This window comes from Taudactylus pleione, unplaced genomic scaffold, assembly GCF_031769625.1.
Source record: "Taudactylus pleione unplaced genomic scaffold, aTauple2 ptg000019l, whole genome shotgun sequence".
In the NCBI taxonomy this organism is placed as follows: domain Eukaryota; kingdom Metazoa; phylum Chordata; class Amphibia; order Anura; family Myobatrachidae; genus Taudactylus; species Taudactylus pleione.
Window position 1 is genome coordinate 39,419,845 of NW_028284421.1, and position 26,407 is coordinate 39,446,251.

Below are 26,407 nucleotides of genomic sequence, written 5' to 3' on the forward strand. Positions count from 1 at the left end.
ATGCCCAGCATTACTTATGCCTGAAAGAGCATTGTATGACTTTGTTCTCCATTATCAACAGAGAATTTAAATCGTGTGTGTCATAGTAATAAGTCCAATTACAGAATCAATATCAAATGATGTCAATCTTAAATAGATGTCTCCTTAGATCAGCTGTTTTTGGAAAATAGTCAGAAAACAAACCTGGGAAGGAGGAAATTAGATAACCATTTCAATGATTCAAATGGTCAGATTATTAGTTAAAAATAGGCACCTAAAAAGTGCCTAAACCTAACCTCCCCCTCTCCGGACCTTGAATCTAACACTCCCTCCCCAGTGCCTAAACCTAACCTCCCCCTCCCCGGACCTTGAATCTAACACTCCCTCCCCAGTCCCTAAACCTAACCTCCCCCTCCCCGGACCTTGAATCTAACACTCCCTCCCCAGTCCCTAAACCTAACCTCCCCCTCCCCGGACCTTGAATCTAACACTCCCTCCCCAGTGTCTAAACCTAACCTCCCCCCTGAGTGTCTAAACCTCCCCTTCCTGCACCCTTATCCCCGATACTTACCTTTTTGAATGCCGGCGCCGGTATTTCTGCCGTCGGCACCCCGCACGCCGTGTTGCTGACTACATCACGTGTAGAAGTATACTGATGGCCACATGTTCAGACTTTCCTTGGAGCAGACCAGAGGGGAGGCAAATTGCATTTGATAGCCTAAACCCAGTTTCTTTTGGGTTTATGGCATTGGTGCAGGGGCAGAACTATAGGAGACAATGGAGGCACCGGGCACCAGCACTGAAGGGGCACCTCCTCCATTGCCCACAATATATTCACCCCACTAAATGCACCATATTTATTTTCCATTTCTTTTTTTTTCAGGGGGGGGGGGGGGGGCGCCTGGGATGAACTCATGCCTATGCATTGGTGTATATAAAATGGTTGCAGGGTGTGCTGTAATGTACAGGGGGCAAACAATGTAACCCATAAAATTATACTCACTGCTTCAGCATCTCGCGTCAACACTGCAGCAGCAGAAATCACAGAGAAAATGGTGCGGCAGCCATTTTCCCTAAGATTTGCCCTTGCACGGTAGAGAAGTGTCTGCGCCACAGAGAGCAGGGGGCCCACATAGCCTGCACATGGCCCCCCCCCCCTCTTTAACTGCCTCTGTTTTGTAGTATAATAAACACAATAAAGAATGTGCTTTTTGCAGTGCACAGCTTGAAATACTTAACACTGCAAGTGTCTTAAGAATTTATACTTGCTATTCTCCAAGGTTGGCCGAATTATGCCTGCATTATATCCTGACTTCTGTCTTCCCTCCAGGACTGTATGGCCGTGAGGGAATCTTGCCCGCCTGGAAGATGCTCCGGTTCACTGGCAAAAGTTTATGGGAGCAACTGAAGGACTCCCCTACATTGCTCTGGTTAGGCCCCCGTCTGGGGCTGGACACAGAGCAGGGCATGGAACTGATTTGCTTACTTGGAGCTCTACTTTCTTTGGGGGGACTGATTTTCAACTGCCTTCGTGACAGCTTGGTTTTTCTTCTGCTTTGGATCCTCTACCTGTCACTGTATCAGGTATATTTTATCTCTTCCTCGTGTTAATTTTAGTTTTAGAAGATGACATAACTGCTTAACCTTCCCCTTGCTTTTTATTCAGGAAACCAATGGTTAAATTAGGTTTGCTTTTTTTGTAATGGTTATATAATACCAGGAAAATAGAATTATGTATTTAACCACATGATAGATCCTGATTCAGGCCCTCATTCAGAGCCGGACGCTCTGAGCAGAGCGCACGCTCTGAATGAGGGCCGTCCTCCATAATTATGGAGCGTCCTCCTGGACGCTCGTATAGCTGTGGGTCACCACCCACAGCCTATACGAGCGTGCAGGTTGATGGCCGCGATGGTCTTGACATGGTCACTCCCACTGACATCACTAGTGATGTCAGTGGGCCGGCTTCTGACGGTAGGCGTTCCCTTGGGAACGCCCCCGTCTGGGAGGCACGCCCACCAAAGGGGGCATGCTGTCAATCAACATTGACAGCACGCCCCCTTTGATCAGACACAACGAGCGAAGGAAAGTCCTTCGCTCGTCGCGTCTGACGCATGCGCACGACGGAGCTCCCGCCGTCGTGCGCAATGCACACCATCGACCCACTTGCGAGCGGACAGCCGCTTGCGAGTGGGTCTGAATCAGGCCCTCAGTCTCATACGAATTTAATAGAAAAAGGATCAACTGAGGAAAATAGGCCATTATATGTAGTTCAGCTCTTCAGGATCTAACATACAGAGCAAAGTGGTGACCTCGGAGTCTTATTCATGAAGCAGTGAAGTGTCCTGTTTCGCTGAAAAGCGGTGCACCTGCTCCCGTATGCATAGCGTTATCTGTTACCGCAAGCCGGACAGAGCAGGGAAGTAGCGTCTGCCCGGCACCCGGTGCTGGCTCCGCCCCTTTTCCCAGCTTCCTTAGCAGGTCTGACGTGACCTGCTGCTCTCAGACGCCGGGGCATGCACAGTGAGGAGTAGGTCTGTCTTCTCACTGCGCTACAGAGGTCGTGGAGGGGCCGGACATCGTAGGAAGACGTCGGAGAGGTAAGTATACATGAATGGCTTTTAAACTTCACTATATCGCATCAATGTGATGCGATATATAGCGATATATTTTAGTAGTCACTTCATGTTCTATATGAATAGGCCCCCTACTGTCTTAACTTTACTTTAGGCTATTATTCTGACTGTCAGACTATGCAGTTTAATGCATCCAAATCACAAAGGCAGTAGAGCACTGTTAGAGAGCCATAGGAGAACTAAACATTGGGCCTGATTCAGATTTGTACGCAAACCTAATGATGGATGGACTGTGCATGCCTTGGGCTGTAGTACATATGTGCTGCAATAACACTGCGACCCCAGTCGCAGTCGCCTTGGGCACTACAGTCTAATTGACAGGCTGTGGCCATTTGAATCGGCGGCGACAGGGGACGTTCCCCAGAATGGAGGCATGTCGTCTTGTTTTGTGGGATAGCTGAGGCCAGGATCTGCACCTTCCGATGCAGATTTAATTGCCCCGGCAGAGGAGTTCTGTCACCCATTCTGAGTAAGCTTAGACTTATGGTGCGTACACACGGGATGATTTTCTCCCCAAAATAAATCGTCCTGCGTGTCCCCGGCAGGGGTGTGCTCAGCGTTGTTAACAACCCTGAGCACAAACGCTGAACAAAATCAATAACTATTTCATTCAGTGCCGGGCTTCGTCCCTCATCCCCGAACATGTTCAACCTGACAATATCGTCAGGGTGGACAGGAAGTTCGGGCAATCAACGGCAACTACCAACTGCAAACTTGAGCGCACATTGGTAGTTATTGTTCATCGTTTTGGGGCAGAAACGGGACAATTTTTTGGACGACTGAACGATAACGACATCGTTATCGTTCAGTCGTCCAAAAAAATCGATCAGTGTGTACGCACCTTTACTCAGATCTGTGATGCCGACAGAAGGCATCTTTTTTTCTTCAGACGCCTCCTGCGGCATTAGCTTATATTAGCATCGCTGATGCGTCCAAAGACACAGCAGCGATCTTATCAGCGTCCAACTCAGGGCCATTGTCACTTTAATAGCAGCAGTGTAATTTTAGTGTGAGCTGTTATGACAAGATAATGGTCCATGCTACAAAAGACCTGTAATGTTTGAGCACCTTACAGTGAATTCAACTCCAGAACAACAACATTTCAACCCATTTTAAGGTAATTTGCAACCTGTTTTGCACTCACTGGTATAAATTTGAGGCAGGATGCTTGTGTTGCACTTCGACATCATTTTGAATTCATGCTCAGAAAAGTTTTGTTTTCAGGATGACGTGAGAAGCTGCATGCTAATAGGTAGTTACAGAGGCTTGACCTTGGCTGTATCCTGCTAGTGCTCAGACTAGTGCTGAACCTTTGATGGAGAAGCTCCATCGTTACCAGGCTTGAGATTAAATCTCTGGAATGTCTGCAGCAACAACTGGAGTGGTCCCTTCTCATATATGTCATAACTGGAGGAAGTATTGCCTCATTACAATAACACCAATGGGTACATGTACTTAATTAAATAATTGAGCACTCCATATATAGTATGTGTACAAGCAGTTATACATGGATACCTGCCGGAAACTCTTCAAGCATATTTTATTTGGTTTAATTTAAGGTGTATTTTGCTTTGGAGTTATAGCTATTGGTGATATCTATTGTTTAAAAATTGAATGATTGCAAAGCTCCTCATTATCATGTTGTTCACATTTCTAACTCCCTCTTGTCCTTGCAGGTTGGACAGGTGTTCCTTTATTTCCAATGGTAAGTGTTTGCATAGTTCCTCCTTGTGTCCATATGAAAAGAGCAGCGAGTGAGGAAAAAACACATCATTTATCGTTGTACATTTTATTTCAGGGATAGTCTTTTACTAGAAACTGGGTTTCTGGCAGTGCTGGTAGCACCACTGCATGCGTTTCGCTCAAAGACAAATCTCTGGGGTCCTCAAGATGGCATCACTTTCTGGCTGACCCGATGGCTGCTGTTTAGGCTTATGTTTGCATCTGGAGTTGTGAAACTGACCAGCCGATGCCCCACATGGTGGGGACTTACAGGTATGACCAGCTGTAGTAATGTTGCATCCTCTGAAGACCTGACTTATGTACTACACTGCCTACACCTTAGAATCAGCAATTTTATAACTGCAGTCAATAAATTCACTTGAAACATCACTCGGTGCGGGGGAGGCGCAGTGTGAATCGGCTGCATTCTATTGAATGTTGTTTCACCCTACAAAATGTTGGCTTTACTTTGTGTCAGTATCACTCACAATCTTTGTCTAATATTTTTCATGTGGTTCTAGTATGCACTACTTTAATTTTTCACTATGTTTACTGCTTTTTCAAATCCCCTTAGGGCGTCTTCTAAATTATAGATGGCTGAATGCTGGTAAACAACACGCTTATTGTGTACACCTGTCACTGTAGATTAAACGTTTACAATTTGTATTCCGCTTTAGTGGTATATCACATACGTTTATATTTCAGACTTAACATTTCTTAATTTACTTTGAAAGTCCTTTTGTCTTTCTCCTCTCCAGATAAAATATGCCAAAATACTAATAAATCCTTTTTGTTAGGGCTATGATTGTAATTCTTTGTGAGGCACATCTGTAATTCTGACTTGGGAGATAATTTACTAAGCGTTGGATACTAAAACCTGGCACTTTCAATCGTATTTATGGCCAAAATGTAAAAGTGCCATGCCTTTTACTATTTGTTATCACTTTTTAAATTCTGTGATGTAGTCGGCCTACCGACGCACACACAGAATCCCGGCAGCTGCGATCCCGATTAATGAGGGGGAGGGTTAGGCTGCGGTGGGGGTGGTTAGGGTTACGCTGTGGGAGGGGTGGGTTAGGGGAAGGCTTAGTATACTTACCTGCATGCATGGGTCTTCCACTGTTGGGATGCCTCTGCCGAGATTCTGACCGCCGGCATTATCAGCGCCTGAATTTCGGACACAACCCTAAATTTCGGTCATAAACATGGTCGGAAGCTCCAGGTTATACAAACCGCTGCTTAGCAAATAAATTTAATATTGCCTGTTCCAGTGTATTTTTTTAATGTTTTTCTGTGTGGTTCTTTTCTCTCTAAACTCTTATGCAACAAGAAGTTACTGAGAGGTTGATTCATGGTGCATACACACGTTCAGATATTAACAATATCGTTTGATCGTTTATATCGTCCATCTTTTTTTAGCCCTCTCCAACAACCAAACTATGGTCGATGCGCGGGCACGGATGGTCGATATCGACCATCGCCTGTGCATGCAGGCCAACCTGGTCGATATCAATCAGGTTAGCCTGGTTACTATAGGGACCCACGATCGTTGATCGCAGGTCGTTATAGTAGTTCCCAGGGTTGGTGCATGTGCTGGATGTTTGATAACGATCATCCAGCACATGCAGGTCGATCAGACAACGATATCTGATCATTGTCTGATCTGACAGTGTGTATGCACCATCAGAGTTGACATAAGTCCACTGTGAGAATGTTTAGCTGCTGCGCTTGTGTTAGAGAGCCATAGGAGAACTAAACATTGGGCCTGATTCAGATTAGCAGGAGCAGTGGACGTTAGAGCTGGGCTCAGTGACATGCCACTAGCTGTCACTGTTAGCGGCGCTGCTAAAACCTCCCCCCGCTATCCCCCCCCAACTTCCCACGTCGGGCTTGGGGACATAATTCCCGGTTAAAACACCGGAGCTAGCGGGGGTGGAGCTAATAATGGCGCGTCCTGCACAGCGGCGCCACTGGTACGGGCTCTCCCTCTCAGTGCTAGGCACTGCAGCAGTGGCTCACTATGGTAAGGGTGGCTCTGTACAACAGCCGCTAAGCGCACTCAGCAGCCCGCCATTTATAGTGGACACTGCCGGAGCATAGCTGGCAGTCAGTCCTAACACAGGGGGTTTCTGCTCCCTCTTTTGTAAGAGAGTCGCGCAGCAAGCGCTGACTCATCCCCGCTCGGGAGAGTAATGAAGACCGGCTGAGCCAGGTCTCCCGCCCCTCTCCCCACAGTTAGACGGCTTGCTGCACTGTCAAAGAGCACCACGCTGGCTTAGGCTCAGAGCCGCTGCAGAGCGCGGCTGTTCATTACAGCGCTCTCGGCTGTTGGTCCCCCCTCCTGTTTAAGGAGGGGATGGAGCGCGGGCCCCTCTACAGCAGAGTAATGCGCAGCGTTACTAATATGCCTGCTCCTCCCTCCTCTATAAGAAACACAGGGAGGGAGACTGCTGCGACCCGCTACTCCAATGGTCTACACTGGCGCTGTCTCAGTAGGTGCAGCGCCAGTTGGAGCAGTAAGATCCCGGTTAAAAAAAAAACAAAAAAAAACACCAGTGCTAGCGGGGGCGGAGTTTACCGGCGGCCATAGTGGCTAAACCTGCCGCCCACTCCAGAGTAATGGCGCGTCCTATATATATATATATATATATATATATATATATATATATATATATATAGCTGCGCCTTTTGAGTCGGGTTCTCCCCTCTTCTGCCGCGCTGTGCCCACGAGATGTCAGCCAAGAGAGAGCTCACATACCACGCCGGTTTGCAGAGGCTAGCGCTTAAAAGCTTTCTGGAGTCTGTAAGGCGGGCAGCCAATAAGACCGGCACAGTGGAGTGTGCCGTAAAATAGCCCGCCGCTGTCTCTATAGGCAGGCTGCCAGTCACTCTGTTGTGGCTGTAACAACAAGATGGGCATAGGCTTAGCAGACATATGCCGACCCCCGGGCGTGGTCCTTCTCATCGGTCTCTTAATGAGAAGACCGCTGCATCCCACTGCTCCCATAACTAAGAGGGCCGTAGCGAGGAGTTACAGTGCGGCTCCGCATTTTGTAAAGTCCTGTTCCTAAGAGGTCAGCACAGTAAAAATGTAACAGTTTCTTGTGCCGTGCATGGCACATCATGATCTCCTGGGTTGTGAGTGTCACTCCGGACGTCCTAGGAGCAGTCAGCTACCTAAAGCAGCATCTGGCCAGCGACTCTGCTGGCATAATGCATAGTGCTGATAGGTGGGGGCCACCACATCCCACTGTCTTGGGGATGGATACCAGCCTTTGCGCATCCAGGCTCCTTATAAGCGCAGGCGGTTACAGTTAGCTATTGTAAGAGATGACAGCTCCTGCTCTCCACTATACAGAAGGCAGTACTAGGCACATGGTGCCCGATCTCGTCTGATCTTGGAAGCTAAGCTCCCCATGTGGGGACGCTGCCATTCCTCTATTACAAGAGTCCTCAGCAGCACTGCGTACACACAGTGCTGGGTGAAGGTTTGTTAGTGCTGCCTCATACACTTCTGAATACTGATCAGCTGGGAGGTTTTCACCAGCGACTGGTTGAGGCCCTGTTTTTTATTAGACATCGTCTCGCTGGCCTCATAGTGGGTTGGGTTAAAAATACCTAACTTGTTTGCTATTTGCATAAACTAACGCAGACTGGCATGGTGGCCCGTGCCTTAGTCCTACATTGGGGAAAGCCTCCAAAGTAGGTTCAACTAGAGCTTGAATGGCTCACCTGATAAGGCGAGTACACCAGTGGCAGGAGTTTCCCAGGATCGAAACTAGTCTGGGACAGCACGCTAAAAAAAAATAATAAAAATAAATAATAATTCTTGCCCCCCTACGCCGTAGCGGTGTGTGTGTGTGTGTGTGTGGTATAATCTATATATATATATTTGTATTTTATACTAAACTCTGGTTTAGAACATATACTAGTCTGGAGTGACCTCGTACCTGGGCTCAAGGACCTTGCGTCAGCTCATATTCTACTTAAAGTATGCTCGTCACCTATTAATCTGGTATATGGGTATGTATATGTATATATATGTATATATATATATATATATATATATATATATATATATGTGTGTGTGTATGTGTATATATAGATATGCTTATATATAGCTTCTTGTTCTTACCCTAAAGGCGAGGGTAGGATCTGTTCGTATCGGTTTTATGTCTGATACCTAGCATATTTATAAGGAAAGATGCTGAGATTGAAAGGACTCTCCTGATGCGGTAGTTTGCTACGTATAATAACTCCACTTTACACTATCCCTAAGGATATATATATATTGAATATATGTGTGTGTGTGTATAATATATATATATATATATTATCCAATTTAGGTGGCTTTATAGACTAGAGTCACTTCTATAAGGGACCCTATTCATGTCCTGTGGCCGCCTTGTTAGTTTATCTATGTACTTACATAGATGCTCCTGGGACACTAGGTGTCTAGGTTCAGCTCAGGCTGTTCTAGAGGCATTCTGCCTCACAACAATTAGGTCTTGGGCTATCGCATTGCGACCTTGGACAATATCTAATATATAATTGTTCACGTCAGTCAATGTCTGCAGCCCCCCTTTTCCTGGGACATATTATTAATTACTTGGGGCGCACTTGGCAGTGCCCGGTAAGTACTTTCAGGACTAGTGCACAATATTATAAGACACTAAAATGCAGTGTCTAAGTACTATATAAGCATGCTAATCTCCTGGTGCAGGAGTCTGCCAAGTCAACTTAGTACTAACTCTTCTTTTCAAAGAGATTGACTTCTCATGCACCTATGTAGGTGTCTGTGTGTGCGTATATGGTATGATGTATAATTATATATATATATATATATATATATATATATATATATATATATATATATATATAGATTATATGCTGATATTTTCCCATTCCTTGTATGAATATTTCCTAATCATTGGGAAGTCCGGTTTATAATCCCTAACTGGGGTTATGACTGACGATATATCCCCTTCATGGTAAAACTGATGCACGGTACCCTTTGCGGTATTCCATATTATTGACTTGTCGCATACGGCACAAGCTATCTCAGAAATCAGAATCTCTACAGTGGCCTCTAGATAAGTTTCCTATCGGAGAATGGAGAATCCAAGTTCTATTCCATCCTCAGGGCTTAAGTGGTTAAATTACAACAGAGTTGCTGCTCCTATGCCTGAAGGACTGGGGCCTCCTGCTGATATAGGCAGGGTCAGGCCTGGGTTATATTAGATGATGGGCATAAAGTAAAATGTTTGTTTTCCATATCACTCTTGTTGTGACTACTATGATGTCAGGGGTCACTGGTAGGGATCCATAATCTAATAGGTGATATTTCCATGTGCTCCTTGACCGGTACAGGGTTTTAGTTAATACCTTAATTCTGCCTCTTGGCTTATAAGTACTTCATCATTATAAGTGTTATTGTAATGATACACTAGTAGACCGGTTTTGGGGTATATGTATAATCTCTATATGGATACACATCCCTAATGGAACAAGCTCAGGTATAGAATGTGGTCCTGTTGATGACCTTCATGTCTCCACTAACATTCTACTAGTTTCTACAATATTTTCTAACATCTCCAGACTGCAGTTAGTGCTGTTGAGCATGGGTTCTTGCCCAACAAAGCCACTCTCAAAGTTGAGGCAGGTTGCTGTGGGATGGAAAAGGTCAGTGACATTCTATGTAGCGTCCAGAAGGCTTCTGGTTGCTCACAGGTAAGGTCTCGGAAGATGCTCCTATTCCATGCAACCTAACATTACATAGTCATTATTCTCTTCTGCACCCTAGCTGCTGTCCTAGCAGCCAATGTACTCCTTTATGGCACCTGTTCATATCTGTTGGCTCTACACTTTTTCGAGCTTATACGGGCGTGTAGGTTCATAGTTCCTACATAGCAATCAGTGACACAATTCTATTAGAATCACTTTGGTCTGGCCTAGGGTGCATCTATGGGCTAATGCACATATTACGTGGAAGTGTGACATTCACTATGTTCCATGCCTGACGCAAAAACTACAGCCACTCCACACATCATATTGGAAGCTATGCTGTGTTGGGCCTGGTTAGTACTTGGATGGGAGACCACCTGGGAATACCAGGTGCTGTAGGTACACTGGTTGGCTTTCCTGTTCAGTATCTGTTGATACTTTCATTACTCTGACAGGTTCCTGTCGGGTACTTTCATGGTTGTCCTAGTGCTCTATCCTTGCTATATGGGATGCTTCACAATATGGGTAGCTCGCTCTCCCTTGGTGGCTGTTGCATCAGTGTCGATATCTTTATACGTATCTGTATGATTTGTTTATGTACGGCAGTGCTGGGACTATTCTGTCTGCGACTGTGGCATATTCCTGTTTTCGACTCTACATTGGGATTTTCTCGAGTTCTTCTCGTGTTATTGACCTTCTCCAATGGATTCTGGTTGGAGCTCTCAGGATTTTGGTACTTACCGATAAATCCCTTTCTCCGATTCCACAGGGGACACTGGACGCCCGCCCAGCGCTGCGTACCTGCCGTTTTGGTTGGTTCCTTATAAGGTTGTGTGACTGCATGTGTTCCCTGCAGTGGGTTCCCCTGTTCTCCTTCCATCGGTCTTATTCAGTTCTGTGGACTTTCTCCTCCTTGTCTTCCTATTGTCCTCCGTCTCCTCTCGGGCTCAGTTCTTAAACTGGGGCTGATGGGGCATAGAGGGGGAGGAGCCAGTCACACTTCTAAATTAAAGTGCCAGGCTCTACTCTACCACCGTCTATACCCCACTGTCTTGAACTCCAGTGTCCCCTGTGGAATCGGAGAAAGGGATTTATCGATAAGTACCAAAATCCTGTTTTTGGACACTTATGGCTCCAACAAACTAAGCGAGGTTCAATTAACAAATGTGCAGATTTACATCTATATGACATGGCATTTATGAAGATAATGAAGATAATATAAACTGTCATTCAGGTGCACAATATAATTAGCTACACCTGCAGGACCCAACAACAGGTGTATATTTATTTTTCAATCTGATATAGTATATTGATGTAGGTTAGATCTAATCATTTGATGATACCTAAATATAGCATTGCAGTATTGGCTATTATATACATATTCAGACAATATTACATTATAAAAAATTTAAAAAATATACCGGCCGATGGTTATTTTATACTATTATCTATATGTGTTTTTTTGATTTTTTTAATAAATTTTTTCTGATTCAGTCAGCGCCTCTATACTTTGTATAAATTTTTTGTGCAAATGTGCACTGATATTAATGACGACTACTGACGTATATGGGGGTTGCGGCCACATATATATAGCCATACAGATGAAGATCCACATTTATTTCAGAGCAAGCAATACGGTCACATATGTGGCTGTCTTGCGTTGACTCAGAATTAGTCCCATAGGGATTATAAAGGATAAGAGAGATTGACACTAATGCAATTTTCACGCAGACTGAGCGATTGCTTGCCATTGCGCATGCATATACACTGTACTGAGCATGCACAGCGATCGCATTGCAATTACGGATGCACAGAGGATCCCATCTCAAAGTGACTGACAGGTTGTCACCGTTTGGGGGTGGTATTCTGGTGTGGTCAGAAAAACGCAGGCGTGCCTGTCTGTTTAAACGCCGTTACATGGGCGTGCATAAATTTAGCCACTGCAATTGCATATGCAGCTCTGAGTGTCAGAAGAGTTCCCAAGGCTGCGGCACGTCACACCTTCTGCAAGGGTGAGATTACTGCAGATATCCATCGATATCACCGATATTTGCGTGGGTAGGCATTGTCGCACGCAGGCAAGAAGGCAGCAGAGGGCGTCTTTATACTTTGATGATCTTTGCTAACATTAGCATATTTTCACTGCTGCATTGCGCATGAAATCGTGGATGCGATCACATTAGCGTCCATTTCTGAATCAGGCCCTTAATCCACTACATTTGCAACCTTGCAGTTCTTAAGGGTTTTTCCATTTACTGCACTCCTGAGTTGTACCAGAGTGGACAAGCCCTTTTGATCCCATAGAGAACTGGACGTTGTGATAACCCTTGTTCCCATGACTCTTCTCAGTTATTTTCCAGTGCCCTGCATAGGTGATGAGCACAGGGCTTTTTAAACTTAAATTTTCTACTTCAGGGTCCATAGGGTATCCACAGGATACCTTGGGGGGGGGGGGGGTATAGGTGTGACGTCAGTCGCCGGGCACCATAGAGTTAAGCTTTTCAGCCTCCCAGGATGCACTAGGGTCCCCCTCCTATACCCCGCCCCCGAGCCAAGGCACCCCAGTTTAGTTTGGTGCCCGGCCAGAGTCGGGTGCACCTGTCGGAGTGGGGGCTAGAAGAGCCCCTGAAGCTTTCTCCTATGCAGCTGTGGCTGCACATCTGGATGTACAGCATGGACAGTCAGTCCTGACGTCCATGCTGTCTTCCCTACACCCCCGCCGGTACCAGAACGCCGGTACCGATCCGGAGATGCTGGTGAGCATCTGGGGTCACAGCTAGCGGTGACCCCAGATGTTCCGGACCATGGCCGGATTTAAGGGGGACAAAGGTAAGCAGCGGGGTCCCGCGGTGGGTCCCCGCTGATCACATGGTCCTGAGTCCCCAGGCAGGGGACTGGCTGCAGCGTGGAGCCAGGCGACCAACCTGCGCTTCCACTACCCCCTGACACAGCGGACCGCAGCAGAGCGGTAGCGCTGCGGCGTCCCAGGGGTTAAATGCATGCCAGTGGAGCGCGCCTTCCCTGTCTCACAGCCGGCGCCTCCCCCGCTGCACACAGCCCTCTCTGCACGCTGCCGACTGGTCCTGTGGCAGCGCTCCTCCCCCAGGCCAGCCTCCTCTCTGCTCCTCGGCGGCCATCTTCTTCTGGACGCATGGTGAACGCTGCTGGAAGCGCTGGACGGAAGCATCGTGGTCTGGGTCCCCCCGCATACCTCTCCTCCGCTGTGGTCAGGTCTGTGTATGCAGCGCTGTGTCCTACCAGGCCCTGTGTCTGCGTAGTTGAGTGATCAGCGCTGTTAGTGCAGAAATTGATTTTCTTTGCATTGTATGTGACTGTGCTAGCGCTGCTGCCTGTAACTTTTCTTCTAAACTGTCAGCTTTATTCTGTCCCTGTTCTTTCTGCTAAGCCCTTGCGGTGCGGTGCTGCAGGGTGGTCTCTCGCCTATTTACTATATAATTGGTGAGAGGGGTCACATACTTGGTGCCATCATGGCTGAAAGTGATTTTCCTCTCCGGCTACAATGTACTACATGTAAACTACCGTTAGCGGAGGGGGAGGGTAGCGCGGAGGGCCTTTGCCGGCATTGTTTGTCCATGGCGCGGCCGCTTACGGTTACAGCACTGGTACAGGAGCCGCCCTGGGCTTGTTTCGCTCAGGCGCTTACAGCCTTAGTGGGCCAGTTAGCTCCGCAGCCCGCGTTTACACCGATGGGTTTGTCCCAGCAGTCAGTGGTGTCGTCACACATGCAGGGTTTCCCACGACAATTGGTGGTACCCCACAGTCTCCCTATTTCCCCGCTCCCGGTTTCTCAGGAGCGAGCGTGGGTTAACTCCCTGACGAGTTCTGTACAGCACTTGTCGGATGTGTTGCAAGGGGAGTCTGTGATGCGGCCGCATAAACGGCCGGTGGCGTCTCTGTCGGCTCCTTCTGAGGATGACGAGGGGACGTCTGATGATGGGGAGATTCTGGATCCTTACGATCAGGAACCTTTCCACAGTAAGGACGCTGATGCAAAGTCCAAGGTATATATTCCTGGACTTATTCGGGCGGTCCGCACAGCCTTGGTGATTGAGGACGAAGTTCCCCCAGCGGCTAAATCTAAGTATGCCTTTTTCAAAGATGTGAAGGGCGATGCCACAGTCTTTCCTCTTTCGGGTCAGTTAGTGGACCATTTAGATGAGGCGTGGAAACAGCCTGGCAAAAGATACCAGCCGCAGAGACGCCTGGCGGTGGCTTTATCCGTTCGCGGATAATTATTTTGCAAAGTGGGAATCCCCTCCACAGGTGGATTCTCACGTGACCAGTCTTGTCCGTAGTGCCACATTGCCGATGCCATCCATGTCCTCCCTAAGGATGCTACGGACCGCAAGGTGGAGATCTGCCTGAAGTCCGCTTATTCCCTTGCGGGGGGGGGGCAGCACGGCCGGCTATGGCCATTTGCTGGGTTGCCAGAGCGATGGAGCGCTGGGCGGATTCATTAGAGGCTTCTTTTGATTCCGACTGTCCGGCCGAACAGGCGGAGTTGATTGGCAATCTCCGTGATTTGGCCACTTATATCAACGAGGCGGCCCTAGACATTAGTACTCTGGTGTCTAGAATTTCTTCAGCAGCGGTGGCTGCTCGTCGCACCTTGTGGCTGCGATCCTGGAAGGCGGACGCAGATTCCAAAAAGGGTCTGGAGGCGTTGCCGTTTACCGGAGAAGTTCTCTTCGGTCCGGATCTGGATAAGATTGTGGCCACGCTGGCGGCAGCCAAATCGGCTTGTCTCTCGTCGGCCGCTGCTCCTTCTGGTTCTGGACCATCGTCCTTTCGGTCATCTAGGGCCCAGGGCAGGCCCAAACCACAGTCGTTTCCTCGACAGGCTGGCCCTAAGAAATCGGCCAAGCCCCGGAAGCAGGCATGGAGTACCAGACGTCCGGCCCCCAAGCCAGATGACAAGCCTGCGGCCTGACGGTCCGGGCCTCCCTTTGGGGGATCCCAGGGTGGGAGGCCGCCTGCTGCAGTTCGCCCAGTGTTGGTCGGCCACTACAACAGACACTTGGGTTCTTGAGGTGGTCTCTCACGGGTACGCCCTCTCCTTCCGGCACAGACCCCCGGTGCGATTCATCACCACGGGTCTACCATCAGACCGGAACAAGGCTATGGAGCTGCGGAAGGTATTGCACACTATGCTCCAGGCTGGAGTTATAGTGCCTGTTCCATTCTCCCAGAGGGGCCAGGGTTTCGATTCAAATCTTTTTTTGGTACAGAAACCCAATGGGTCGTATCGTCCGATTCTCAACCTCAAAGCACTCAACAAGTCTTTGCGGGTTCCGAAGTTTCAGATGGAGACCCTATGGTCCATCATTCTGGCGCTGGAACCTGGGGACTACATGGTGTCATTGGACATACAGGACGCTTACCTGCATGTCCCTATTCTTTTGCGCCATCAACAGTTCCTCAGGTTTGCAATCCGCAGCGACCACTTCCAGTTTCGGGCGTTACCTTTTGGCCTGGCGACAGCACCACGTGTTTTCACCAAGGTGATGGCGGTCATGGCGGCTTCTCTGCAGCTGCAGGGAGTCCGCGCGTACTTGGACGACCTGTTATTGGTGGCAGGATCTCCAGAGCTCCTGTTAAGCCACTTGGACCTGACCATTGCACTGCTGCAACGACACGGCTGGCTAATCTACTGGCAGAAGTCCACTCTAATCCCGTCTTGGAGGATTCTGCATCTGGGAGCCTTATTGGACTCGGGACAGCAGAGGTTCTTCGTGACGGAGGACAAGATCTCTGCTTTACAGTCAAGGGTGCGCAGTTGTCTGCACAGCCGCCAGGGTGTCCCTACACTCGGCGATGAGGTTACTGGGCTCCATGGTGTCGGTGTTCGACATGGTGGAATTCGCCCAGTTTCACTCCAGACCTCTGCAGCACCTGATCCTGTCCAAGTGGAACGGGCTGCCTCAGTCTCTGAAGTCCCAGACGATTGTGCTCACCCTGGAGGTTCGCCTGTCCCTTGCATGGTGGTTACAGACGATCCACCTCAACAAGGGACGTCCGTTCTGGGTTCCAAATTGGGTCCTGTTGACAACGGACGCCAGTCTTCGGGGCTGGGGAGCAGTTTCGGGTCCACACTTGTTCCAGGGCAGGTGGACGCCGACAGAAGCGGAGCTTTCAATAAATATCTTGGAACTCCGTGCGGTCTTCAATGCTCTCCAGCAGGCACATCGGTTTCTCCAGGGTCACCCGCTGCAGGTCCAGTCGGACAACGCTACCACCGTGGCCTACATAAATAGGCAAGGAGGAACTCGCAGTCGGGCGGCTCTCGTAGAGGTCTCTCGGATCCTGGTTTGGGCGGAGCGCAATCTTCCGGCCATATCAGCGGTCTTCATCCCGGGAGTGCTAAATTGGGAGGCGGACTTTCTAAGTCGCCAGGACGTTCATCCTGGGGAATGGTCCCTGCACCCGGACGTTTTTCAACTGCTGGTGGACAGGTGGGGTCTTCCAGAGATCGACCTCATGGCGTCCCGGCACAACAACAAGTTGCCGGTTTACTGGTCTCGCACAAGAGACGAAGGGGCGTCTGTGGTGGATGCTCTGTCCGTCCGGTGGACGTTCCGGTTCGCATACCTGTTCCCTCCGGTCTCCCTTCTTCCACGGGTAATCCGGAAATTCAAACAGGAAGGAGGGACGCTCCTGTTGATAGCTCCCGCGTGGCCTAGATGGCACTGGTTCTCAGACCTTCAGGGTCTGTCCGTGGACAGTCCTCTGCAGTTGCCGCTACGACCGGACCTTCTGTCTCAGGGTCCTTGTCTTCACCCGGACCTGACTCGGCTGTCTTTGATGGCGTGGCTGTTGAGACGGCCATGCTGAGGTCCCGGGGGTTTTCCAGCTCTGTGCTGCATACCATGTTGCGAGCTCGGAAACCGTCTTCCGCGAGGATATACCATCGCGTGTGGCATACGCTCTTCCAGTGGTGTCGACCGAGAGGTTATGAACCGCGGGAGTTTCGTCTGTCTCGGATTCTCGCCTTCCTGCAAGCGGGACTAGATCATGGGCTTCGCCTTGCTTCTTTGAAGGTACAGGTTTCGGCCCTATCTGTCTGGTTTCACCGTAGGATTGCTACAATCCCGAATGTGCACACCTTTATGCAAGGTGTTCTCCGCATTCAGCCGCCCTTTGTTCCACCTGTGGCGCCTTGGGATTTGGCTGTGGTCCTGAGGGCTCTCCAAGGACCGCAGTTTGAACCACTGGGCTCAGTGGATCTTAAATGGCTAACCGCTAAGACTGTTTTCCTTCTGGCTATTGCTTCGGCCAGACGTGTTTCTGAGTTAGTGGCTCTTTCTTGTAAACCCCCTTTCTTGGTTTTTCATGGGAACAGGGCAGTGCTCCGCACTCGGCCCGAGTTTCTTCCCAAAGTTGTTTCCCAGTTTCATGTTAACGAGGAAATCGTTGTTCCGGCCTTTAACTCATCGGGTCTTTCCGTGGGTGAGGCCTCTTTGGATGTTGTGCGGGCCTTAAGGACTTATGTTGTCCGCACTTCTTCGTTTAGGAAGTCGGACGCTTTGTTTGTCCTCTATGGCTTCCGTAAAAAGGGTTGGCCTGCTTCAAAGCAAACTTTGGCAGCCTGGATCCGTATGGCTATTTCTGAAGCTTATCTTCATGAAGGTCTGCCGGTTCCTCCTTCTGTGAAGGCTCATTCCACTAGGTCTGTGGGTCTTCGTGGGCAGCTCGACGTGGTGCCTCTTCAGTCCAGATCTACAAGGCTGCTACGTGGTCTTCTGTCCATACCTTCGTGAGGTATTACAGGTTTGACACCTTCGCCTCTCAGGATGCTTCCTTCGGGCGGCGGATTCTCCTTTCTGCACAGGAGCGTCTCCACCCTTAAAGGATACTGCTTTGGGACATCCCCAAGGTATCCTGTGGATACCCTATGGACCCTGAAGTAGAAAATATTAGATATGGTAAGAACTTACCCTTGTTATCTCTATTTCTACGAAGTCCATAGGGTTCCACAGGACTCCCGCCCTGTCGCACCTGTGCTGCAGATGGGCTTTGCTCTGGTCACCGGTTTTCCGTCTCCCTCTGGTGAGAATGTGATTCTTGTATGTGTCCAGATCTTTTTTTCTCTCTCTTCCTTCTCCTCCTCCGGCCTATGGCTTGATAACTAACAGAGGTGCCTTGGCTCGGGGGCGGGGTATAGGAGGGGGACCCTAGTGCATCCTGGGAGGCTGAAAAGCTTAACTCTATGGTGCCCGGCGACTGACGTCACACCTATACCCCCCCCCCCCCCAAGGTATCGTGTGGAACCCTATGGACTTCGTAGAAATAGAGATAACAAGGGCAAGTTCTTACCATATCTCATATTATTTTACTTGTTAGTCCACAATTCCTGCCTACCTATCAGAAGGATCAAGATTCCCCTTCTATATGTGATGTCTTTCACAGACATTTAATTGCTTTTTTTTTCTCTTGTCTTTTTTTGTTATTTTAAGCGCACTGAGTCCCATGCATTTTTGTATCTAACAGATATTTTAATAAATTACAATGTTTTACTATCGCACCTGGAATTTATATTGGATACATTTAGAATACTGACTGATACAGGGCAGTTCTTCTTTAAGTTTCCTTCAGACACCTCAGATAACAAGTTAAATTGTAGAGTATATTCAAACTGTGATTCAACAGTTTCTGGATGAATTTGCAAAATGGCACACCCAAGGTAGGGATGATACAGATTGCCCCTAATATCTTGACACCTTGTCCTTCCTCACTGGCAAATAAAGGTACTGCCTTCTAACAGTTTAATGGACACATATTTAGCCTAAGTTGTGCTCAACACTTCCAATAGAAGAACCCTCTGTATGCTGCCTGTTTCAACAAGGCCTAATTCAGGTTGGTAGGAAGTTTTGCTTCCTTTTTCAGAATGAGTCCAAACCAGCTAACTGCTGCTGCAAGAGGTCCTTTCACTTCACTCCTTTGATGTAATGTGCTTTCTCTGCATCTATCTTTCTAGACATAATAGGTCATCTAAATGAAGGAACACATTTATTATTCTGAGTCACTCTTTGCGATTTATCTCCTGCCTGGTAAGGACCGCAATCCACTGGTATTCCCTGGTTTGACAGCACACTCTGGGTGGCTGGCTTTTCTTGGGTTGTATGGGGGAGGCATGAACAGACCAGGTTTGCAGAGTTTCACCATTTTTGCTGACTGTGGTAAGAAGGCTCTCAAACGGGCTGTTCCTTCTTACCCTCCAGTTGTGGGTGGCTTCGGTTCCAACTATGGCTATCCGACTGCTGTAAGATAAAAAAATATATATATTTTATGTTTTTTTACTGTGGGCAATTCGAACCGACTGGACCAGGAATTTGTGGTTTATTCTGCTCCTGGTTTCAATTAATAATCAAACCTTGCTTAAAAAAAACATTGAAGGCGGTGTATTGGGGACTGGTGTAAAAGCTCCCCCACCAGTGCTATGAAAGAAAAAGAGCTGCTGATTAAGTACAATATATAAATGGTGCAGGGTGAAGCTGTTAACATCAAGCCTTTATTAGTAATCTCACTGAACAAAAGAATATGTGGGTCCCAAGGACACTTCACTTTAAAATATTGGAGTTCTACCTGACCATTTCTGGGTGTTGTCATAATATATGCTTAAGAGCTCCCCGTATGCCCCTCAGAACTCCTCACATGTCCCGTAAATGCACGTTTAAGGCCATAATTCTAAATAAAATATGACACGTCTGTGCACAAAACCCTTAGGGGTCTATTTACTAAGCAGTGTTAGGAGACAGAGTGAAAAGTGATAAGGAAGTGATAAGGTGCCAGCCAATCAGCTCCCAATTGTCATCTCACAGGCTGTGTTTGAAAAATGACAGTTGGGAGCTGATTGGCTGGCACCTTATCACTTTCTTATCACTTTTCACTCTGTCTCCTAACACTGCTTGGTAAATAGACCCCCTAGTGAACAAGCCATTAGGTACTTGGGGGCAAATATTTGCAGGAATGTTGCCCAAAACAATCCCATATTAAGTGCCACCAAGATTTGTGAATGGGGTAGCGTAGCAGATATCGTATTTGTCTGTAGGTCCGGACTTGAGTCTCTGGCAGCAGTGAGTTCTGGAGTAGATGTCTGGTAGCTGGTAGGCCTGAAGTAATTTCTGCTCCTGGAACTAGGTTCGGAATTAATTGTGTGTAACTGGAGGATGAGTTCCGGCTACTGATGAAAGGAGATACTGATGGTATAGCCGGGTTAACACTGGACTGCACTGGATGCTGAGATACCAGAATGGAACCAGAAAGAATAATATATACTGAATTGCTGGAATGGAATCGGGTAGCTGGATCACCGTGATGAAACCGGGTAGCTGGATCCCTGGGATAGAACTGGATAGTATCACCGGGATGGAACCGGTTAGTTGGATTATCAGGATGGAACTGGATCGCCAGGATGACATCGGAAGGCTGGATTACCGGAATGAAACCGGATAGCTGGATCACAACCGAATTGGCATTGGAACACTTGGTCACCGGAATCTTGTCAAATACTGCAGCGAGATAGAAATCTGCACAGGGGTCACTGAGTGGATAGGCAATCTGCAGGAGCTCTCTCTAATGCTTCTACAGCTGTGATGAAGACAACATTGCACTGGCAAGTGCTGTGAGCCTGGAGAATACTTAAATACCCCTGGGAGAGCAGGGATGTGCTTCAGAAATCCTCAAATGATAGTGGGCAGGAACACCATTGGATATTGGACATTCAGGTGATCAGGACAGTCATGGCGGCGCCCTTAAGCAGAAGCCAGCAGGCTAAGATCCCCGTGGGATGCCGGAGTCAGATGCAGAGGATGGCCAGTGGGCGGAAGTGCTGTAGATGCTGTGTAGAGGGGTCAGCGCTGGACATCCCTGCTGCAACAGTATACAGGTGCGACAGGCGGGAGCATCGGGACCCACCGCAGCAGCAGAAAAGTAGCAGACACCCCGGAGACTCCTGAGCTGCCATGACCGTGCCCGGAGAGGTAAGTGACGGGGTCTGATTGTGAGGTATCCCAGTTGGTTTGTGACACTGAGCAATTAAAAATCCAGTGTACAATGTGGTTCACTTTACCGAGGCGATAAAAGATCAGAAACAGATTGCAAATACAGTTAAACTCTCTTAAAATAGTAGTACATAGATATAATGCACCCCATCTTCTGAACTTTCACCCTAGGACCATGTGTTAATGCAGCATACCATCATACTCTCTGGCTCGTAGAGGCATGCTGATGCTCACTTTTTATTTACCCACATCGGGGCGTGGGTGGCACCTACAACAGTGGGCATCTTCTGGATGGCTGACCTGGGAAGGGTCTGGGGGTTTGTTGGCCTGGTGGTGGGATGGGCGTGGCTGGTGTAGGGTCTCCAAATAGTCTGGGGTGCAAAGGTTCTGTAACTTACATTGGGGCTGCCATTCTCCAGAGAAGGCATGCGGGTGGGATCCGGCTACCTGCTACTCCCGACATATGGTGGGTGGAGAAGTTGGTCTCCTCTCCTTCGTCAGTGAGGGTGGTCTGAAGGCTGGCGTGCTGTCCCCTGCTCGGGCCAGACACATTAGGTCCCGGCGATCACGACACTATCACTGCGAGGAGAGGGCGGGCAGGGAAGGGAAACTCACTATTGGCTGCAGCGCGCACAGCCAGCTCCTGTAGGCAGGAGCAGGTCATTTTGCAAAGCTAGGTCCCTTGCCGCCTATAGCACATCAGAAATGTGCTGTAGCGCTTTGGTGAGATCCCTGTATTAGTGTGACCTTCTGAGCGTACAACAGGCAGGTCAATAGAAACTATTTTGTTGGCAGCAAAAGGGTTTATGAATACAGATGGTAAATGTTAGACAGGAACACTTGTGTCCCATTCACATCCATATGACACTAAATTTTATTGCCGAATTGACCTCCTTATGATTAGTGGACATTTATATATGCCTTATTTATTTAACTGTCTTTTCTAGCTCTAACTTACCACTATGAGACCCAGTGTATTCCAACTGCAGCTGCCTGGTATGCTCATCAGCTTCCTGTGTGGTTCCAGAAGCTGTCAGTGGTGGCTACCTATGTGATAGAAATTGGGGTACCATGGCTTTTCTTCCTTCCTTCACGGAGGCTATCTCTCTTCTCGTTTTATGCTCAGGTAAGTTTCTTGCACATGCACATCCACACAGTTCATAGTATAGTTTGTTACAGACGATGTTGGTTATTTTCTATGCTCAATTTAGAGTAGTTTCTTAGGTATATAAAATTTAAAAATCTTATTTAAAAAAAATAATAAAAAATAAAATTTTTATGTGAATTATTCAAAATTTTGTTTTTATACTCCATTTTAACCTCTGGCCAATTTTTATTTTTTAATTACTTTTTATTTGTACTTTCAGTGGACTGTCTCTGTAATCTAACTTATTGGTTTTGCTAGTTCTCAGACTCTACCGTATTCTTTTTTTTTTTTAGAATAGGATAAACACTTCTCAGCACTACAAAGTCATATCATAGCATTATACAGTCTGCTGCAAACTGACAAACTACGGGCTAGATTCAATTCAAAGCAAATTGAATAGCGTTGGGAAGGAGCTCCCGGAGTTATTCAATTCAGCGCACTGTTAACACTGACTAAGGATTTCTTCTCCAATCCCTCCTGGGGTGCAAGCAGAAATCTGACAAAACTACAGGTGCGATGCGGTTTTCATGCAAAGTGCAAAAACTAGAAATGAACCTTTCTTTGGGGCACACTTCTGTGTTTTGTTTTTTTTAATGTAACCTTTATTAAATATACATTAAAAAGTAAGAGAATACAATTGACTCTTGAGTATAGGAGCAAAATTGTCATCAAAAATATATTTTTATTAAGACACAAAAAGGAGACAAGTATAAAAAATGTCAGCCTCTTATTGTTTGTTGGAGGTATGGTTGACAAATAGTTAAAAATGCCAACCGGCGTACTAGACTCTGGACAAACATTCTAAAATGTTTCTTACCTCTGATCCGGGGGGCTGGCGGAACTGTGGTCACAGAGGAACTCTTCTCCACATTTGGTGGACATGCCCTCGTATTTTTCCATTTTGGAAGAAGTTTCTCTCGCTTGTCACTTGCCTCTCTGGTCTCTCGCTCTCCTTGGATCCATGGGTGTTCCTGCTCTCGCGACCATTTCCAGATATAGATTTTTCGCTGAATAAATTGTTTTCCCATGTTATGGCTGCAGCTAAATCTTTAATAGTGTAACCCCCCTCTACCTTGATAAAGGGACTATAGGTTACTAAGTACCTTGGTGCCTAATATGTATCCATCTTTAACTTCCTATACTGGTGGTGTACCCTTATATCAGTGCCTCCACCCAAGTATTGGTAGTAGGTATGGGCCTACTTGGGAAAACCCACCAATATCAGTAATATCTTTCTACCTCCAAAGTACGGTGAACATATATGATTTAAACGTATTGTACCACTTACACAAACCTCTGAGTGTATCTCATATGATACTAGTTTATTTCCTTCTTCGATCTTCAGTATAATTCATATGGGAATTTATAGAAAGAATAAAAGAAAATACAACCATAACAATCTTTCCATCTACAATGATAACAAAAGTGTATATTGTTTAAGAAATAACTTTCCCAAGTATATGAGTTCATATAACTAAAATATTGAATAGTCTTTCATCTGTGTTCATATGCTGTAAGTAGATATTTCATATACGTGTGTGTGTGTATATGTATATATGTATATATATATATATATATATATATATATATAATATAATATTTAGTTGAATGAAGCTTTTGTGCAGGTAATATTTCAGTTTATTTCCTGAGCCGAGCCTGAACATTAAGATCATGGACTTAGGCTACAGGTAGGATACAAAGTTTCACTTTCTGCAGTTCATTAGCTATATTCCTTTGTAAGGTATGTTTTAGACGTTACACCACTATTGGTCCCCAGATGGCGCTCTAAGTCCAGATAATGTATGAATTTTACAGTCTGGCCATCTAATACAGCATACTCCAGGGCTATATGGAGGGGCAATGTAACAGTAACATTTGGTATAGTCACTAAGCTCTGGATTACTAGCGCAAGCAGGCAGTTATATGGTAGCTATTATGTAGATATATGCCCTGCTGTTCTATCCTGCACTATTTCAGCCCCTGTCTCCTGTGTTCTGTAAATGCGGTGCTGGTGTAATTAATATTCACTCCCAACACTCGATGAGGCAGCGTTGTGATTGGCTGAGGGGGACACTGCTTTCTGCTGCTGAGGATTTTGTACACTCCCCTGAATCATCACTGCGATGATGTGATTGGTGGTCAGTGGGAAACTTCCCTTGGTAAGAATGGCGGAGCTTAGCCTGTCACTGCTGGCTTCCTAAAGCACTGCTCCTCCAAGGCTGCCGGGACCCTGCGCAGCTGACCACCCGACGCTGCTATCACTCACACTGGCCACCTAATAAGGTGAGACCCGGACTCCTACTCCAGCCACACACTCCCTGCTGCTGATTATAGCTGTGTGATTATAGCTGCAGCGCCAGCACTGAGGGGTGAGCTCTGAGGGAGCGAACTGCTAAAGCTCCTGGTGCTGTGGCAGCTCTCCCTTTTATACCCCTATCACAGAGGCACGAGACTGCCAAGGTAGGGGCTCATATCCCGCCTATAGCACGACCCCTACAATGTTTGGCTGTTGAGAAGGCTCGAGGGCTACTAGAACCTTCCTCCCCCACACAGCTGTCCCAGGCCATGTGTTTCTCCGCTCCTGCAGCACATCTCATGCAGCACATCTCCCCATGCCATGTGTTCCTCTGCTCCTGCAGCACATCTCATGCAGCACATCTCCCCCTCCCAGGCCATGTGTTCCTCTGCTCCTGCAGCACATCTCCCCCTCCCAGGCCATGTGTTCCTCTGCTCCTGCAGCACATCTCCCCGTTCCTCTGCTCCTGCAGCACATTTCATGCAGCACATCTCACCCTCCCAGCCATTCCAGTCACATTATTATAACAATATACATAGGCAATGAACACTGTAAATACATTAAATAACATATTAAACATAGATATATATTTGTCTTCTTTTTTTTATTTTATTTATTTATTTTCTTTAAGATAGATAGAATTTTACCAGATAAATATATTTAAATTATTGGTGTACATATATGTATTGAACTTACATTTAGTTATAACTTATAGCAGTCCCTATATTTTATACATAGTGTTACAATAGCTAGACGTTGGAAGTCCCCTGACCCACCTGCAGTCTCTGCTCTTGGGAATTAAATTTGGGTTAGGGCCGTATTCAATTAGTGGCAATGATTTTATCGCACTCGCAACAATAAAAGTGCGATAAATTATTGCGAGTGTGATAAAATCATCGCCACTAATTGAATACGGCCCTAACCCTTAAAAGCTAAATACAGTGATATCTAAACTATTTGAATTTCTGTTGTGTGGACGCTATAAGAACAAGTGGGAAATTACTCTGACAGAGAGTTGTATTATTGTCTAAACCAGGGATGGGGAACCTCAGGCCCGGGGCCATATAAGGCCTGTGGAATCATTTGGTCTGGCCCTCGGAGCATTTTTCTTCTAGCGTGATCTGGCTAGCAGGGTGCCTAGAATGGCACTCTGCAGCCATAATCTATGCAGTAGTGCCACCTGGAGCATCCAAAGGATGCTTCAGACTGTCACATTGCTGTAATCACCAGCATTTGTGATCCCCACCCCTGTATGACGTCACACGGAGGGCGCGTGGCCTGCATCTGGCCCGAGAATAATGAATATATCAGAATGGCCCTCTGCAGAAAAAAGGTTCCCTACCCCTGGTCTAAACTACCCAACTCTCAAAGGTTTATGGTATAAATTCTACAATTTGGATGTCTCCTGCGACAGAGACCCTGCTGGTGAACTATTGGGATATCTGACCTGTTTTTCTATTATGATCATACAATTGAGAGTGTGTGCAAATTAGTTGTTCATTTTAATTCACATAATTATTGTGTGAACATTCCTGTGCATAAGAAGCCTGTGGCTAATGGCATTGATGACCTTAAATTGCTTATAGCCACAAGGAGATAATATTTTTACCCGGTTGGCATTTTCAACCATACTTCCACCAAACAATAAATGAGAGGCTGAAATTTTTTATACTTGAGTCTTTTGAGTATAGGAGTAGAAATTGTCATCAAAAATATATTTTTATTGAGACACAAAAAGGGAGACTATTCTATTCTCTTAAAGCTCATACACACTAGATGAATTTTATGAATGACATGGACCATAACGATCTTGTTCAATGATATATTGTTCAGAGTGTGTATGCGGAATCGGTATGTAATGCCGGCTATCGGGATGCCTCCT

The 26,407-nt window shown here is 47.0% G+C and overlaps 1 protein-coding gene across 1 annotated transcript in view; it reads left to right on the forward strand.

Annotated features, from left to right (window-relative positions):
* Nucleotides 1-26,407, forward strand: part of LMF2 (lipase maturation factor 2) — a 129,998-nt gene that overhangs the window by 26,741 nt on the left and 76,850 nt on the right. The window contains exons 2-5 of the mRNA XM_088447255.1: nt 1,310-1,563; nt 4,292-4,320; nt 4,414-4,610; nt 22,030-22,208. Of these exons, the coding sequence (XP_088303381.1) occupies nt 1,310-1,563; nt 4,292-4,320; nt 4,414-4,610; nt 22,030-22,208 (659 nt within the window). The remainder of the gene's footprint in view (nt 1-1,309; nt 1,564-4,291; nt 4,321-4,413; nt 4,611-22,029; nt 22,209-26,407) is intronic.